This window comes from Coregonus clupeaformis, unplaced genomic scaffold (assembly GCF_020615455.1).
Source record: "Coregonus clupeaformis isolate EN_2021a unplaced genomic scaffold, ASM2061545v1 scaf0580, whole genome shotgun sequence".
Classification (NCBI taxonomy): Eukaryota; Metazoa; Chordata; class Actinopteri; order Salmoniformes; family Salmonidae; genus Coregonus; species Coregonus clupeaformis.
This window is the reverse complement of record NW_025534035.1, coordinates 87,501-105,000: the sequence shown is the minus strand read 5'-3', so window position 1 is coordinate 105,000 and position 17,500 is coordinate 87,501. Positions and strand designations below refer to the sequence as shown.

At 51.8% G+C, this 17,500-nt stretch overlaps 1 protein-coding gene across 1 annotated transcript in view; it reads left to right on the top strand.

The window, feature by feature from the left end:
- LOC121566095 (low density lipoprotein receptor adapter protein 1-like) overlaps positions 1-17,500 on the top strand; it is a 123,599-nt gene that overhangs the window by 98,983 nt on the left and 7,116 nt on the right. The window contains exon 8 of the mRNA XM_045216028.1: positions 1,212-1,246. Within this exon, the coding sequence (XP_045071963.1) occupies positions 1,212-1,246 (35 nt within the window). The remainder of the gene's footprint in view (positions 1-1,211; positions 1,247-17,500) is intronic.

The following is a 17,500-nucleotide window of genomic DNA, read 5'->3' as shown; positions in this document are numbered from 1 at the left end:
AGTTGACATGGAAGACCTCCAGTGTAGTTGAGATGGAAGACCTCCAGTGTAGTTGAGATGGAAGACCTCCAGTGTAGTTGAGATGGAAGACCTCCAGTGTAGTTGAGATGGAAGACCTCCAGTATAGTTGAGATGGAAGACCTCCAGTGTAGTTGAGATGGAAGACCTCCAGTGTAGTTGAGATGGAAGACCTCCAGTATAGTTGAGATGGAAGACCCCCAGTGTAGTTGAGATGGAAGACCTCCAGTATAGTTGAGATGGAAGACCTCCAGTGTAGTTGAGATGGATATCCTCCTCTGCTGCTATAGGCTTTAAATCATTGTTGAAACTACGGAGCAATGCTCTTTTTTCTTACATGCTGTAGTGCAAGGGGATCTTTTTTTAAATATTCATATACCATAACATTGTTAAGGGATAGAGGGCGCCCATAAGTACTAGTTTACGCTTCACAAATCCTAAACATCACGTTATGATATTGTACCCTGTAAGGTGCATATTCTACTTCATGGGTGGACAACCCTTGCTGGTGTGCCGCAGGTACCGCAGGATTTTGTCCCAACTAGGCACCACACCTGACCAACTGAGCTAATTGATCCGTTCAGTGATTGGCTAAATTCAACACACCTGGCCTTCCATGTTGGTTAAATGATAAACATGAAGTGCCTGCAGCACTCCAGGACCAGGTTTACCAACCCCTTACTCCAAACACAAGAGCAGTTACCATTATGCAGCTGTGTTGGCGTATACTCACCACTAGATGGCAGCCTTTCCCTGTGAATGCTACCATAGACCAAGTCCTGCCTACTCTAATGGGTTAAATACTCCACCTCATCTGATGCACGTCTTCTTTTTCTCTACTGATTGGAATCTTGGTAAATCCATAAAAAATATGCACAATTTGTCAGCGCCACAAACCAGTAGAATATTATTGACAAACAAATATTGATGTTAAATATTGATATACAGATATAAATTGAAAACGGTCTGAGCTGGGATACATCTATGCAGCGCTTGGTAATTCACTTAATCAAAAAAAAAAAAGCATCACTTCAGTATATAACTGAAGCTATATCGAAGGTAATGACAAATTGTTGCTGATACACTGAGGAGGTGTACGCAATAGATACTGGTTTCTACAGTAGTGTAGGTTATATCGCCTGCACATTGATGCATACTGCAGTACAGTCTCTTGGTACTGTTTCTATTCACAGGAAGTGGAGGATGACCTCGATGATGCATTCTCAAGGTAATCTTTACATTGTGTTTTACATTCTATTGTATCTAAAGGTCTGTATATCTCATTTCTATACTCAAGGTCCCATCTATCCACTAATACAATTATAATTATATAATTACTAATACCAGTAATCTGTTCAATAGCGAAACATCTTTTTAGAAATTAATACATTCCCAAATGTATCAGTACTTAGATAAAGGTAATTTAATATCACCCTTTCGATCTGGCTTTAGCCACAACCAGTCTACCACAACAGCATTAGTGAAACTTACTGATGATATAAATCCTTCGTCTGACCAAGGCAAACTAACTGCTGCCATCGTAATTTACAGTGGGGAAAAAAAGTATTTAGTCAGCCACCAATTGTGCAAGATCTCCCACTTAAAAAGATGAGAGAGGCTTGTAATTTTCATCATAGGTTCATATGATAAAAATAAAAAAAAATCCAGAAAATCACTTTGGATTTTTAATCTTTATTTGCAAATTATGGTGGAAAATAGTATTTGGTCAATAACAAAATTTCTCAATACTTTTTTATTCCTTTATTGCAATGACATCAAACGTTTTCTGTAAGTCTTCACAAGGTTTTCCCACACTGTTGCTGGTATTTTGGTCCATTCCTCCATCATATCTCCTCTAGAGCAGTGATGTTTTGGGGCTGTCCTGGGCAACATGGACTTTCAACTCCCTCCAAAAATTTTCTATGGGGTTGAGATCTGGACTCTACCTCGCCTTGAGCTTGTTGCGACCCTCCTTGTTGCCCCTTGTTTGGGATCATTGTCATGCTGAAAGACCCACCACATTTCATCTTCAATTCCTTGCTGATGATTTCCTCAAAATCTCCCGATACATGCCCCATTCATTCTTTCCTTTACACGATCAGTCGTCCTGATCCCTTTGCAGAAAAACAGCCCCCAAGCATGATGTTTCCCCCCCCCATGCTTCACAGTAGGTATGGTGTTCTTTGGATGCAACTCAGCATTCTTTGTCCTCCAACACATGAGTTGGTTTGGTTTCATCTAACCATATACATTCTCCCAATCCTCTCTTTGGATCATCCAAATGCACTCTAGCAAACTTCAGACGGGCCTACATGTCTGCTTAACGAGGGACCCGTCTGGCACTGCGTTTGGTCCCTGGCAGTTAGTGTGTTACTGATGTTTTTTGTTTGGTCCCAGCTCTCTGCAGTCATTCCTATCCCCCTGTGTGTTTGATTTTTGCTCTCCGTTCTTGTGATCATTTTGACCCCACGGGGTGAGATCTTGCGTGGAGCCCCAGATCGAGGAGATTATCAGTGGTCTTGTATGTCTTCCATTTCCTAATAATTGCTCCCACAGTTGATTTCTTCAATCCAAGCTGCTTACCTATTGCAGATTCAGTCTTCCCAGCCTGGTGCAGGTCTACAATTTTTGTTTCTGGTTCCTTTACACTCTTTGGTCTTGCTAGTGGAGTTTGGAGTGTACTGTTTGAGGTTGTGACAGGTGTCTTTTATACTGATAACAAGTTCAAACGTTGCCATTAATACATAACTAGTGGAGGACCCTCTTAAAGGGAGTTACAGGTCTGTGAGAGCCAGAAATCTTGCTTGTTTGTGGGTGACCAAATACTTATTTTCCACCATAATTTGCAAATATATTCATTAAAATCCTAAATTATTTTTGAAAAAAAATCTCAATTTGTCTATCATAGTTGATCTGACCTATATGAAAATTACGGCCTCTCTCATCTTTTTAATGGGATAACTTGCACATTGGTGGCTTACTAAATACTTTTTTCCCCACTGTAGTTATCAAAAGCATTTAATTTAATTGATCATTCTATCTTAGCAGGAAAACTTCAAAACATTGGTTTTGCTAACAGATTCCTAAACCGGTTCCATGCATCTTAGCATAGAAAACAATGTGTTCACAGAAAACGCAACTTCTTGGACTTAGTAGAGGTGTTCCTCAAGGCTCAGTATTGACCCCCCTTCTTTTCTCTGTATTCATAAATTAATTGCCTATAATATATATATATATATATATATATATATATATATATATATATATAATCAGAATACACCTGTTCACTTATACACAGATGATACAGTGCTCTATACATCAGGTTCAAATATTTTGCAGATACAAGCAACTCTCCAAGATGATTTTAACACTTTACAAAAATGGTTTCAGGTAAATAATTTGGTTTTAAATCAAACAGAGTCCTATATCCTGCTGTTTGGTACACGGCAAAGAATAAACTCCACAGCTGGAAATGTGTAAATTCATGCAAGTGATGGAACAATGCTTGAAAGCATTGATTGTTTGAAGTACCTGGGTCTGAATTCTCTTTCGGAAGGTGTATTGATACAGCGAGCTCCAACAGTTGAATTCTCTTTCGGAAGGCATATTGATAGAGCGAGCTCCAACAGTTGAATTCTCTTTCGGAAGGCATATTGATACAGCGAGCTCCAACAGTTGAATTCTCTTTCGGAAGGCATATTGATACAGCGAGCTCCAACAGTTGAATTCTCTTTCGGAAGGCATATTGATACAGCGAGCTCCAACAGTTGAATTCTCTTTCGGAAGGCATATTGATACAGCGACCTCCAACAGTTGAATTCTCTTTTGGAAGGCATATTGATACAGCGAGCTCCAACAGTTGAATTCTCTTTCGGAAGGCATATTGATACAGCGAGCTCCAACAGTTGAATTCTCTTTCGGAAGGCATATTGATACAGCGAGCTCCAACAGTTAATTCTCTTTCGGAAGGCATATTGATACAGCGAGCTCCAACAGTTGAATTCTCTTTCGGAAGGCATATTGATACAGCGAGCTCCAACAGTTGAATTCTCTTTCGGAAGGCATATTGATACAGCGACCTCCAACAGTTGAATTCTCTTTCGGAAGGCATATCGATACAGCGAGCTCCAACAGTTGAATTCTCTTTCGGAAGGCATATTGATACAGCGAGCTCCAACAGTTGAATTCTCTTTCGGAAGGCATATCGATACAGCGAGCTCCAACAGTTGAATTCTCTTTCGGAAGGCATATTGATACAGCGAGCTCCAACAGTTGAATTCTCTTTCGGAAGGCATATCGATACAGCGAGCTCCAACAGTTGAATTCTCTTTCGGAAGGCGTATTGATACAGCGAGCTCCAACAGTATTGGGACAGTGCCAATTTTGTTGTTGTTTTGGCATTTGCTGGTTTTTTTTGGGACACTCTTGAAAACTAGATGGTGCATCTTTCCGTCTTGCAAAATGTCAAATAAATAAATAATATCCACAAGTAGTTTAATAAAGTAACCTTTAGGCAAAGTAGAGTAAAGGCAAAATGAATGTTCTGGTGTAGGAACTTGAGATCAGTTGTATATGCATTCAAATAAAATCCCTGATAAGAAAATAACAAGCTATTTAAAAAAGCTATTTACAAGTACAGGATATATTTGCTCTGTCCCTCTCTAGTCAGTCAGGCTCTGTCCCTCTCTAGTCAGGCTCTGTCCCTCTCTAGTCAGGCTCTGTCCCTCTCTATCAGTAGGCTCTGTCCCTCTCTGTCGGCTCTGTCCCTCTCTAGTCAGGCTCTGTCCCTCTCTAGTCGCTCTGTCCCTCTCTAGTCAGGTCTGTCCCTCTCTAGTCAGCTCTGTCCTCTCTAGTCAGTCGCTCTGTCCCTCTCTTCAGTCAGGCTCTGTCCTCTCTAGTCGGCTCTGTCCCTCTCTGTCAGTCGCTCTGTCCCTCTCTAGTCGGCTCTGTCCTCTCTTCAGTCGGCTCTGTCCCTCTCTAGTCAGGCTCTGTCCCTCTCTGTCAGTCGGCTCTGTCCTCTCTAGTCAGTCAGCTCTGTCCCTCTCTAGTCGGGCTCTGTCCCTCTCTAGTCGTCGGCTCTGTCCCTCTCTAGTCAGGCTCTGTCCTCTCTAGTCAGGCTCTGTCCCTCTCTAGTCAGGCTCTGTCCCTCTCTAGTCAGTCGCTCTGTCCCTCTCTAGTCAGTCAGTCTGTCCCTCTCTAGTCAGTCAGGTCTGTCCCTCTCTAGTCGGCTCTGTCCCTCTCTAGTCCTCAGGCTCTGTCCCTCTCTAGTCAGTGGCTCTGTCCCTCTCTAGTCCAGCTCTGTCCCTCTCTAGTCGGCTCTGTCCCTCTCTAGTCAGTCGGCTCTGTCCCTCTCTAGTCAGTCAGGCTCTGTCCCTCTCTAGTCCTCTGTCCCTCTCTAGTCGGCTCTGTCCCTCTCTAGTCAGGCTCTGTCCCTCTCTAGTCAGTCAGGCTCTGTCCCTCTCTAGTCGGCTCTGTCCCTCTCTAGTCAGTCAGGCTCTGTCCTCTCTAGTGTCAGGTCTGTCCCTTCTAGTGGGCTCTGTCCCTCTCTAGTCGTCCGGTCTGTCCCTCTCTAGTCAGGCTCTGTCCCTCTCTAGTCGTCGGGCTCTGTCCCTCTCTTCAGCTCTGTCCCTCTCTCTAGTCGGTCCCTTCGGCTCTGTCCCTCTCTAGTCAGCTCTGTCCCTCTCTAGTCAGGCTCTGTCCCTCTCTAGTCAGGCTCTGTCCCTCTCTAGTCATCAGGCTCTGTCCTCTCTAGTCAGTAGCTCTGTCCCTCTCTAGTCGTCAGCTCTGTCCCTCTCTAGTCGCTCTGTCCCTCTCTAGTCGGGCTCTGTCCCTCTCTAGTCGGCTCTGTCCTCTCTAGTCAGGCTCTGTCCCTCTCTAGTCAGGCTCTGTCCCTCTCTAGTCAGTCAGGCTCTGTCCCTCTCTAGTCAGTCCAGCTCTGTCCCTCTCTGTCTTCCTTCTCTCTAGTCAGGTCTGTCCCTCTCTAGTCAGTCAGGCTCTGTCCCTCTCTATCAGGCTCTGTCCCTCTCTAGTCAGTCAGGCTCTGTCCCTCTCTAGTCGGCTCTGTCCCTCTCTAGTCAGGCTCTGTCCCTCTCTAGTCAGGCTCTGTCCCTCTCTAGTCGCTCTGTCCTCTCTCAGTCGGGCTCTGTCCCTCTCTAGTAGTCAGGTTGTCCCTCTCTAGTCAGGCTCTGTCCCTCTCTAGTCAGTCAGGCTCTGTCCCTCTCTAGTCAGTCGGGCTCTGTCCCTCTCTAGTCAGGCTCTGTCCCTCTCTAGTCAGTCAGGCTCTGTCCCTCTCTAGTCAGGCTCTGTCCCTCTCTAGATCTGTCAGGCTCTGTCCCTCTCTAGTCAGGCTCTGTCCTCTCTAGTCAGCGCTCTGTCCCTCTCTAGTCAGGCTCTGTCCCTCTCTAGTCAGGCTCTGTCCCTCTCTGTCAGGCTCTGTCCCTCTCTAGTCGTCGGCTCTGTCCCTCTCTAGTCGGCTCTGTCCTCTCTAGTGTCGGCTCTGTCCCTCTCTGTAGTCAGGCTCTGTCTCCTCTCTAGTCGGCTCTGTCCCTCTCTAGTCAGGCTCTGTCCCTCTCTATCAGTCAGGCTCTGTCCCTCTCTAGTCAGGCTCTGTCCCTCTCTAGTCGTCAGGCTCTGTCCCTCTCTAGTCAGGCTCTGTCCCTCTCTAGTCAGGCTCTGTCCCTCTCTAGTCAGGCTCTGTCCCTCTCTAGTCAGGCTCTGTCCCTCTCTAGTCAGGCTCTGTCCCTCTCTAGTCAGTCAGGCTCTGTCCTCTCTAGTCAGTCGGGTCTGTCCCTCTCTTCAGCTCTTTCCCTCTCTTCATCAGCTCTTCTCTCTCTATCAGTCTGTCCCTCTCTAGTCGTCTGTCCTCTCTAGTCGTCGGCTCTGTCCCTCTCTAGTCAGGCTCTGTCCCTCTCTCGTCAGTCTGTCCTCTCTGTCAGGCTCTGTCCTCTCTAGTCGTCGGCTCTGTCCCTCTCTAGTCAGCTCTGTCCTCTCTAGTCATCGCTCTGTCCTCTTTCACTCTGTCCCTCTCTATCTCGGCTCTGTCCCTTCTGGTGTCGGGCTCTGTCCCTCTCTATCGTGCTCTTCCCTCTCTTCCGGCTCTGTCCCTCTCAGTTGGCTCTGTCCCTCTCTAGTCGCAGGCTCTGTCCCTCTCTAGTCAGTCGGCTCTGTCCCTCTCTAGTCAGTCGGCTCTGTCCCTCTCTAGTCGGCTCTGTCCCTCTCAGAGTCAGCTCTGTCCCTCTCTATCGCTCTGTCCCTCTCTGTCTTTGTCCTCTGTCCCTCTCTCGCTCTTCCCTCTCTTCGGCTCTTCCTCTCTATCAGTCGCTCTGTCCCTCTCTAGTCGGTGCTCTGTCCTCTCTAGTCGTCGGCTCTGTCCCTCTCTAGTCAGTGGCTCTGTTCTCTATCGTCTGTCCCTCTCTAGTCAGGCTCTGTCCCTCTCTTGTCAGTCGGGCTCTGTCCCTCTCTGTCAGGCTCTGTCCCTCTCTAGTCGTCTCGTCCCTCTCTAGTCGGCTCTGTCCCTCTCTAGTCAGTCAGGCTCTGTCCCTCTCTAGTCAGGCTCTGTCCTCTTAGTCAGGCTCTGTCCCTCTCTAGTCAGGCTCTGTCCCTCTCTGTATCGGCTCTGTCCCTCTCTAGTCAGCTCTGTCCCTCTCTAGTCAGTCAGGCTCTGTCCCTCTCTAGTCGCTCTGTCCTCTCTAGTCACTCTGTCCCTCTCTAGTCGGCTCTGTCCCTCTCTGTCGTCAGGTCTGTCTCTCTCTAGTCGGCTCTGTCCCTCTCTGGTCGGGCTCTGTCCCTCTCTAGTCAGTCAGGCTCTGTCCCTCTCTAGTCAGTCACTCTGTCCCTCTCTGGTCGCTCTGTCCCTCTCTTCAGCTCTGTCCCTCTCTAGTCAGTCGGGCTCTGTCCCTCTCTTCGCTCTGTCCCTCTCTAGTCAGTCGGGCTCTGTCCCTCTCTAGTCGGCTCTGTCCTCTCTAGTCAGTCGGCTCTGTCCCTCTCTAGTCAGTCACTCTGTCCCTCTCTAGTCTCGCTTGTCCCTCTCTATCAGCTCTGTCCCTCTCTAGTCAGTGGCTTGTCCCTCTCTTCGGTCTGTCCTCTCTAGTCGTCAGCTCTGTCCCTCTCTAGTCGCTCTGTCCCTCTCTAGTCAGTCAGGCTCTGTCCCTCTCTAGTCAGTCGGCTCTGTCCTCTCTAGTCAGTCAGCTTGTCCCTCTCTTCAGGCTCTGTCCCTCTCTAGTCAGCTCTGTCCTCTCTAGTCATCGGCTCTGTCCCTCTCTGTCCTCTTCCCTCTCTATTCTCTGTCCTCTCTATCCTCTGTCCCTCTCTAGTCGTCGGCTTGTCCCTCTCTATCAGTCGGCTCTGTCCCTCTCTAGTCAGTGCTCTGTCCCTCTCTTCAGGCTCTGTCCCTCTCTAGTCGTCGGCTCTGTCCCTCTCTGGTCAGCTCTGTCCCTCTCTGTCGCTCTTCTCTCTATCAGCTCTGTCCCTCTCTGTCACTCTTCCTCTCTAGTCAGTCAGGCTCTATCCCTCTCTGTCAGCTCTGTCCCTCTCTAGTCAGTCGTCTTCCCTCTCTATGTGGCTCTTCCCTCTTTCAGTCCTCTGTCCCCTCTATCATTCTTCCTCTCTAGTCTGGCTCTGTCCCTCTCTAGTCAGTCGGGCTCTGTCCCTCTCTGAGTCGGCTCTGTCCCTCTCTGTCGTCACTCTGTCCCTCTCTAGTCACTCTGTCCCTCTCTTCGGGCTCTGTCCCTCTCTAGTCAGCTCTGTCCCTCTCTAGTCAGTCAGGCTCTTCCCTCTCATAGGCTCTGTCCCTCTCTTCAGCTCTGTCCTCTCTTCAGTCCTCTGTCCTCTCTTCAGCTCTGTCCCTCTCTATCGGCTCTGTCCCTCTCTGTCAGTCACTCTGTCCTTCTGTCGGTCTGTCCCTCTCTTCGTCGGCTCTGTCCCTCTCTAGTCAGTCTCTGTCCCTCTCTAGTCACTCTGTCCTCTCTGATCGGCTCTGTCTCTCTTCCTCTGTCCTCTCTAGTCGTCTGTCCCTCTCTAGTCGTGCTCTGTCCCTCTCTAGTCAGTCGCTCTGTCCCTCTCTAGTCAGTCGTCTGTCCTCTCTAGTCAGCTCTTCCCTCTCTTCTACTCTGTCCTCTCTAGTCGTCAGGCTCTGTCCCTCTCTGTCAGGCTCTGTCCCTCTCTAGTCAGTCGGCTCTGTCCCTCTTAGTCGGCTCTGTCCTCTCTAGTCAGCTCTGTCCCTCTCTAGTCAGTCGGCTCTGTCCTCTCTATCCTCTGTCCCTCTCTTTCTGTCCTCTCTGTCCTCTGTCCCTCTCTGTCGGCTCTGTCCTCTTGGTCAGCTCTGTCCCTCTCTAGTCGGCTCTGTCCCTCTCTGTTCGGCTCTGTCCCTCTCTAGTCTCAGCTCTGTCCCTTTAGTCTCTAGTCATCACTCTGTCCTCTCTTCACTCTGTCCCTCTCTATCTTTCTCTCTGTCTCTGTCCCTCTCTAGTCTCAGGCTCTGTCCCTCTCTATCGCTCTGTCCCTCTCTCAGTCGCTCTGTCCCTCTCTGTCAGTCAGCTCTGTCCCTCTAGTCCTCTTCCTCTCTATCGGCTTGTCCCTCTCTAGTCAGTCGGCTCTGTCCCTCTCTTCGCTCTTCTCTCTTCCTCGTCCTCTCTAGTCTCGTCCTCTCTGTCGCCTGTCCTCTCTGTCGGCTCTGTCCCTCTCTAGTCCTCTGTCCTCTCTAGTCAGTCGGCTCTGTCCCTCTCTAGTCAGCTCTGTCCCTCTCTAGTAGCTCTGTCCCTCTCTTCGCGGCTCTTCCTCTCTAGTCAGTCGGCTCTGTCCCTCTCGATAGCTCTTCCCTCTCTAGTCAGCTCTGTCCCTCTCTAGTCGTCGCTCTGTCCTCTCTGTCAGTCTCTGTCCTCTCTAGCGTCCTCTGTCCTCTCTAGTCAGCTCTGTCCCTCTCTAAGTCAGGCTCTGTCCTCTCTGTCGTCAGCTCTGTCTCTCTAGTCGTCTCTGTCCCTCTCTAGTCGGCTCTGTCCCTCTCTGTGTCGGTCTGTCCCTCTCTAGTCAGTCGGTTGTCCTTGTCGGCTCTTCCCTCTCTGTCAGGCTCTGTCCTCTCTAGTCAGTCGGGCTCTGTCCTCTCTGTCGCTCTGTCTCTCTGGTCAGTCGGCTCTGTTCTCTTCATTGTCCTCTGTTCGGCTCTTCTCTTCGCTCTCTCTCTTCTCTGTCCTCTCTATCTCTTGTCCTCTCTAGTCAGTCGGCTCTGTCCTTTAGTCGAGGCTCTGTCTCTCTCTGGTCAGTGGCTCTGTCCTCTCTCAGGCTCTGTCCCTCTCTAGTCAGCTGTTCTGTCCTCTCTGGTCAGTCGGCTCTGTCCCTCTCTAGTCGGCTCTGTCCTCTCTTCGTCGGCTCTTCCTCTCTATCAGTCTCTTCCCTCAGGCTTTCCCTCTCTTCGCTTGTGGCTCTGTCCCTCTCTTTCGGCTCTGCTCCTATCCTCTGTCTTGTGCCTGTCCCTCTCTATCAGTCGCTCTGTCCCTCTCTAGTCAGTCAGGCTCTGTCCCTCTCTTCAGCTCTGTCCCTCTCAGTCGGCTCTGTCCCTCTCTAGTCAGTCAGGCTCTGTCCCTCTCTAGTCATCGCTCTTCCCTCTCTAGCAGTCAGGCTCTGTCCCTCTCTAGTCGCGCTCTGTCCTCTCTTTGTCCCTCTTCGCTCTGTCCCTCTCTATCAGTCGGCTCTTCCCTCTCTATCGCTCTGTCCCTCTCTAGTCAGGCTCTGTCCCTCTCTAGTCACTCTTCCCTCTCTTCGTCTCTGTCCCTCTCTAGTCAGGCTCTGTCCCTCTCTGGTCAGGCTCTGTCCCTCTCTAGTCAGTCAGGCTCTGTCCCTCTCTGATCCTCTATCCCTCTCTGTGTCCTCTGTCCCTCTCTTCGTGCTTGTCCCTCTCTTCTCTGTCCCTCTCTAGTCAGTCAGCTCTTCCCTCTCTAGTCCTCTTCCCTCTCTAGTCAGTCTCTTCCCTCTTTCTTTCCCCTCTTCGCTCTGTCGCCTCTTGTCGTCTGTCCCTCTCTTCAGTCAGGCTCTGTCCTCTCTAGTCAGTCAGGCTCTGTCCTCTCTGTAGTCGCTCTGTCCTCTCTCTAGTCAGTCAGCTCTTCCCTCTCTAGTCGTCGGCTCTGTCCCTCTCTAGTCAGGCTCTGTCCCTCTCTGGTGGTCTGTCCCCTCTAGTCACTCTGTCCCTCTCTAGTCTCAGGCTCTGTCCCTCTCTTCAGTCAGGCTCCTGTCCCTCTCTAGTCAGTGGCTCTGTCCCTCTCTAGTCAGGCTCTGTCCCTCTCTGGTCGCTCTGTCCCTCTCTGCGTTCTGTCCCTCTCTGTCTTGTCCCTCTCTTCAGTCTCTGTCCTCTCTGTCAGTCAGGCTCTGTCCCTCTCTAGTCAGTCGGCTCTGTCCCTCTCTAGTCAGTCGGCTCTGTCCCTCTCTAGTCAGTCGGCTCTGTCCCTCTCTATCAGGCTCTGTCTCTCTAGTCTCTGTCCTCTCTGATCCTTTCCCTCTCTTCCTCTGTCCTCTCTAGTCAGCTCTGTCCCTCTCTAGTCAGTCGCTCTGTCCTCTCTAGTCAGCTCTGTCCCTCTCTAGTCGTCCTCTGTCCCTCCTATCAGTCGGCTCTTCCCTCTCTAGTCAGTCAGCTCTGTCCCTCTCGTGTCAGGCTTGTCCCTCTCTAGTCTCACTCTGTCCTCTCTAGTCGCTCTGTCCCTCTCTAGTCAGTCCTCTGTCCCTCTCTAGTCGTCGCTCTGTCCCTCTCTGGTCAGTCGCTCTTCCTCTCTGTCCTCTGTCCTCTCTTCTCTGTCCCTCTCGTCATCCTCTGTCCCTCTCTTCCTCTGTCCTTTCTAGTCGTCTTCCCTCTCTATCAGGCTCTGTCCTCTCTAGTAGTCGGGGCTCTGTCCCTCTCTAGTCAGTCTTTCCTTTTCCTCTCTCTTTCTTCCCTCTTAGTCAGTCGCTCTGTCCCTCTCTATCCTCTGTCCCTCTCTGTCATCTCTCCCTCTTCGTTGTCCCTCTCTTCAGGCTCTGTCCCTTCTTCAGGCTCTGTCCCTCTCTATCCTCTGTCCCTCTATCCTTTCCCTCTCTGTCGGCTCTGTCCTCTCTTCACTCTGTCCCTCTAGTCATCGGCTCTTCCCTCTCTATCAGTCAGGCTCTTCCCTCTCTGTCATTGTCCCTCTCTTCGCTCTGTCCCTCTCTATCGTCTCTCTTCCCTCTCTTCGCTCTGTCCTCTCTTCAGGCTCTGTCCCTCTCTAGTCAGTCGCTCTGTCCTCTCTTCGCTCTGTCCCTCTCATGCTCTTCCCTCTCTTCAGCTCTGTCCCTCTCTAGCGGCTCTGTCCTCTCTAGTCGTCAGGCTCTGTCCCTCTCTAGTCAGTCCTCTGTCCTTCTTGTCCTGTCTCTTGTCACTCTGTCCTCTCTATCAGTGGCTTGTCCCTCTCTAGTCAGTCCTCTGTCCTCTCTGATCGGCTCTGTCCCTCTCTATCGTGGCTCTGTCCCTCTCTAGTCATGCTCTGTCCCTCTCTATCAGGCTCTTCCTCTCTATCACTCTGTCCTCTCTATCAGGCTCTGTCCCTCTCTGTCAGTCAGCTCTTCCCTCTCTTCTCTCTTCCCTCTGTCATCCTCTGTCCTCTCTAGTCATGGCTCTGTCCCTCTCTAGTCGGCTCTGTCCCTCTCTAGTCAGTCGGCTCTGTCCCTCTCTAGTCAGTCAGGCTCTGTCCCTCTCTAGTCAGGCTCTGTCCCTCTCTAGTCGGCTCTGTCCCTCTCTATCAGGCTCTGTCCCTCTCTAGTCGGCTCTGTCCCTCTCTAGTCGTGGCTCTGTCCCTCTCTAGTCAGTCAGGCTTGTCCCTCTCTAGTCAGTCTCTGTCCCTCTCTAGTCAGGCTCTGTCCCTCTCTAGTCCGTCAGGCTCTGTCCCTCTCTAGTCATCCGGCTCTGTCCCTCTCTAGTCATCTCTTCCCTCTCTAGTCATCAGGCTCTGTCCCTCTCTAGTCTTTCCCTTCTTCGGCTCTGTCCCTCTAGTCAGGCTCTGTCCCTCTCTAGTCAGTCGGCTCTGTCCCTCTCTAGTCGTGCTCTGTCCTCTCTATCCTCTGTCCCTCTCTAGTCCTCTTCCTCTCTAGTCGTCGGCTCTGTCCCTCTCTAGTCAGGCTCTGTCCCTCTCTATCAGTCAGCTCTGTCCCTCTCTTCGTCTGTCCCTCTCTAGTCTCGTCGCTCTTCCCTCTCTGTCTCTCTGTCCCTCTCTATCCTCTGTCCCTCTCTCACTTGTCTTTTTCAGTCTGTCCCTCTCTTCGCTCTGTCCCTCTCTAGTCAGTCAGGCTCTGTCCCTCTCTGTCAGTCGGCTCTGTCCCTCTCTAGTCATCAGGCTCTGTCCCTCTCTGTAGTCGGCTCTGTCCCTCTCTGTCAGGCTCTGTCCCTCTCTATCGTCGCTCTGTCCCTCTCTAGTCAGTCGGCTCTGTCCCTCTCTAGTCAGGCTCTGTCCCTCTCTAGTCAGTCAGGCTCTGTCCCTCTCTAGTCAGGCTCTGTCCCTCTCTAGTCAGTCAGGCTCTGTCCCTCTCTAGTCGGCTCTGTCCCTCTCTAGTCAGGCTCTGTCCCTCTCTGTCAGGCTCTGTCCCTCTCTAGTCAGTCGGCTCTGTCCCTCTCTCAGTCGGCTCTGTCCTCTCTAGTCAGTCAGGCTCTGTCCTCTCTAGTCAGGCTCTGTCCCTCTCTAGTCGCTCTGTCCCTCTCTAGTCAGTCAGGCTCTGTCCCTCTCTAGTCAGGCTCTGTCCCTCTCTAGTCAGGCTCTGTCCCTCTCTAGTCAGGCTCTGTCCCTCTCTAGTCAGGCTCTGTCCCTCTCTAGTCAGTCAGGCTCTGTCCCTCTCTAGTCAGTCAGGCTCTGTCCCTCTCTAGTCAGTCAGGCTCTGTCCCTCTCTAGTCAGTCAGGCTCTGTCCCTCTCTAGTGTCCTCTGTCCCTCTCTAGTCAGTCAGCTCTGTCCCTCTCTAGTCGGCTCTGTCCTCTCTAGTCAGGCTCTGTCCCTCTCTAGTCAGTCAGGCTCTGTCCCTCTCTAGTCAGTCAGGCTCTGTCCCTCTCTAGTCAGGCTCTGTCCCTCTCTAGTCAGTCAGGCTCTGTCCCTCTCTAGTCAGTCAGGCTCTGTCCCTCTCTAGTCAGTCAGGCTCTGTCCCTCTCTAGTCAGGCTCTGTCCCTCTCTAGTCAGGCTCTGTCCCTCTCTAGTCAGTCAGGCTCTGTCCCTCTCTAGTCAGTCAGGCTCTGTCCCTCTCTAGTCAGTCAGGCTCTGTCCCTCTCTAGTCAGTCAGGCTCTGTCCCTCTCTAGTCAGGCTCTGTCCCTCTCTAGTCAGTCGGCTCTGTCCCTCTCTAGTCGTCGGCTCTGTCCCTCTCTAGTCAGTCAGGCTCTGTCCCTCTCTAGTCAGGCTCTGTCCCTCTCTAGTCAGTCAGGCTCTGTCCCTCTCTAGTCAGTCAGGCTCTGTCCCTCTCTAGTCGTCAGGCTCTGTCCCTCTCTAGTCGTCAGGCTCTGTCCCTCTCTAGTCAGTCAGCTCTGTCCCTCTCTAGTCAGTCGGCTCTGTCCTCTCTCTGTCAGGCTCTGTCCCTCTCTAGTCAGTGCTCTGTCCCTCTCTAGTCAGTCGGCTCTGTCCCTCTCTAGTCAGGCTCTGTCCCTCTCTAGTCAGGCTCTGTCCCTCTCTAGTCAGGCTCTGTCCCTCTCTAGTCAGGCTCTGTCCCTCTCTAGTCAGGCTCTGTCCCTCTCTAGTCAGGCTCTGTCCCTCTCTAGTCAGGCTCTGTCCCTCTCTAGTCAGTCAGGCTCTGTCCCTCTCTAGTCAGGGCTCTGTCCCTCTCTGTCAGTCGGCTCTGTCCCTCTCTAGTCAGGCTCTGTCCCTCTCTAGTCAGTCAGGCTCTGTCCCTCTCTAGTCAGTCAGGCTCTGTCCCTCTCTAGTCAGGCTCTGTCCCTCTCTAGTCAGGCTCTGTCCCTCTCTAGTCAGTCAGGCTCTGTCCCTCTCTAGTCAGTCAGGCTCTGTCCCTCTCTAGTCAGTCAGGCTCTGTCCCTCTCTAGTCAGGCTCTGTCCCTCTCTAGTCAGTCAGGCTCTGTCCCTCTCTAGTCAGGCTCTGTCCCTCTCTAGTCAGGCTCTGTCCCTCTCTAGTCAGGCTCTGTCCCTCTCTAGTCAGGCTCTGTCCCTCTCTAGTCAGGCTCTGTCCCTCTCTAGTCAGTCAGGCTCTGTCCCTCTCTAGTCAGGCTCTGTCCCTCTCTAGTCAGTCAGGCTCTGTCCCTCTCTAGTCAGGCTCTGTCCCTCTCTAGTCAGTCAGGCTCTGTCCCTCTCTAGTCAGGCTCTGTCCCTCTCTAGTCAGGCTCTGTCCCTCTCTAGTCAGTCAGGCTCTGTCCCTCTCTAGTCAGTCAGGCTCTGTCCCTCTCTAGTCAGTCAGGCTCTGTCCCTCTCTAGTCAGGCTCTGTCCCTCTCTAGTCAGTCAGCTCTGTCCCTCTCTAAGTCGGCTCTGTCCCTCTCTAGTCGTCAGCTCTGTCCCTCTCTAGTCAGTCAGGCTCTGTCCCTCTCTAGTCAGTCAGGCTCTGTCCCTCTCTAGTCAGGCTCTGTCCCTCTCTAGTCAGTCAGGCTCTGTCCCTCTCTAGTCAGGCTCTGTCCCTCTCTAGTCAGTCAGGCTCTGTCCCTCTCCTAGTCAGTCAGGCTCTGTCCTCTCTGTCAGCGGCTCTGTCCCTCTCTAGTCAGTCAGGCTCTGTCCCTCTCTAGTCAGTCAGGCTCTGTCCCTCTCTAGTCGGCTCTGTCCCTCTCTAGTCAGTCAGGCTCTGTCCCTCTCTAGTCAGGGCTCTGTCCCTCTCTAGTCAGGCTCTGTCCCTCTCTAGTCAGTCAGGCTCTGTCCCTCTCTAGTCAGGCTCTGTCCCTCTCTAGTCAGGCTCTGTCCCTCTCTAGTCAGTCAGGCTCTGTCCCTCTCTAGTCAGTCAGGCTCTGTCCCTCTCTAGTCAGGCTCTGTCCCTCTCTAGTCAGGCTCTGTCCCTCTCTAGTCAGTCAGGCTCTGTCCCTCTCTAGTCAGTCAGGCTCTGTCCCTCTCTAGTCAGGCTCTGTCCCTCTCTAGTCAGGCTCTGTCCCTCTCTAGTCGGCTCTGTCCCTCTCTAGTCAGTCAGGCTCTGTCCCTCTCTAGTCAGCTCTGTCCCTCTCTGTAGTCAGGCTCTGTCCCTCTCTAGTCAGTCAGGCTCTGTCCCTCTCTAGTCAGGCTCTGTCCCTCTCTAGTCAGTCAGGCTCTGTCCCTCTCTAGTCAGGCTCTGTCCCTCTCTAGTCAGGCTCTGTCCCTCTCTAGTCAGGCTCTGTCCCTCTCTAGTCAGGCTCTGTCCCTCTCTAGTCAGTCAGGCTCTGTCCCTCTCTGAGTCAGGCTCTGTCCCTCTCTAGTCAGGCTCTGTCCCTCTCTAGTCAGTCAGGCTCTGTCCCTCTCTAGTCAGTCAGGCTCTGTCCCTCTCTAGTCAGTCAGGCTCTGTCCCTCTCTAGTCAGTCAGGCTCTGTCCCTCTCTAGTCAGGCTCTGTCCCTCTCTAGTCAGGCTCTGTCCCTCTCTAGTCAGGCTCTGTCCCTCTCTAGTCAGTCAGGCTCTGTCCCTCTCTAGTCAGGCTCTGTCCCTCTCTAGTCAGTCAGGCTCTGTCCCTCTCTAGTCAGGCTCTGTCCCTCTCTAGTCAGTCAGGCTCTGTCCCTCTCTAGTCAGGCTCTGTCCCTCTCTAGTCAGTCAGGCTCTGTCCCTCTCTAGTCAGTCAGGCTCTGTCCCTCTCTAGTCAGTCAGGCTCTGTCCCTCTCTAGTCAGTCTCTGTCCCTCTCTAGTCAGGCTCTGTCCCTCTCTAGTCAGTCAGGCTCTGTCCCTCTCTAGTCAGGCTCTGTCCCTCTCTAGTCAGGCTCTGTCCCTCTCTAGTCAGTCAGGCTCTGTCCCTCTCTAGTCAGTCAGGCTCTGTCCCTCTCTAGTCAGGCTCTGTCCCTCTCTAGTCAGGCTCTGTCCCTCTCTAGTCAGTCAGGCTCTGTCCCTCTCTAGTCAGGCTCTGTCCCTCTCTAGTCAGGCTCTGTCCCTCTCTAGTCAGTCAGGCTCTGTCCCTCTCTAGTCAGGCTCTGTCCCTCTCTAGTCAGTCAGGCTCTGTCCCTCTCTAGTCAGGCTCTGTCCCTCTCTAGTCAGTCAGGCTCTGTCCCTCTCTAGTCAGTCAGGCTCTGTCCCTCTCTAGTCAGTCAGGCTCTGTCCCTCTCTAGTCAGTCAGGCTCTGTCCCTCTCTAGTCAGTCAGGCTCTGTCCCTCTCTAGTCAGTCAGGCTCTGTCCCTCTCTAGTCAGTCAGGCTCTGTCCCTCTCTAGTCAGTCAGGCTCTGTCCCTCTCTAGTCAGTCAGGCTCTGTCCCTCTCTAGTCAGGCTCTGTCCCTCTCTAGTCAGTCAGGCTCTGTCCCTCTCTAGTCAGGCTCTGTCCCTCTCTAGTCAGTCAGGCTCTGTCCCTCTCTAGTCAGGCTCTGTCCCTCTCTAGTCAGTCAGGCTCTGTCCCTCTCTAGTCAGTCAGGCTCTGTCC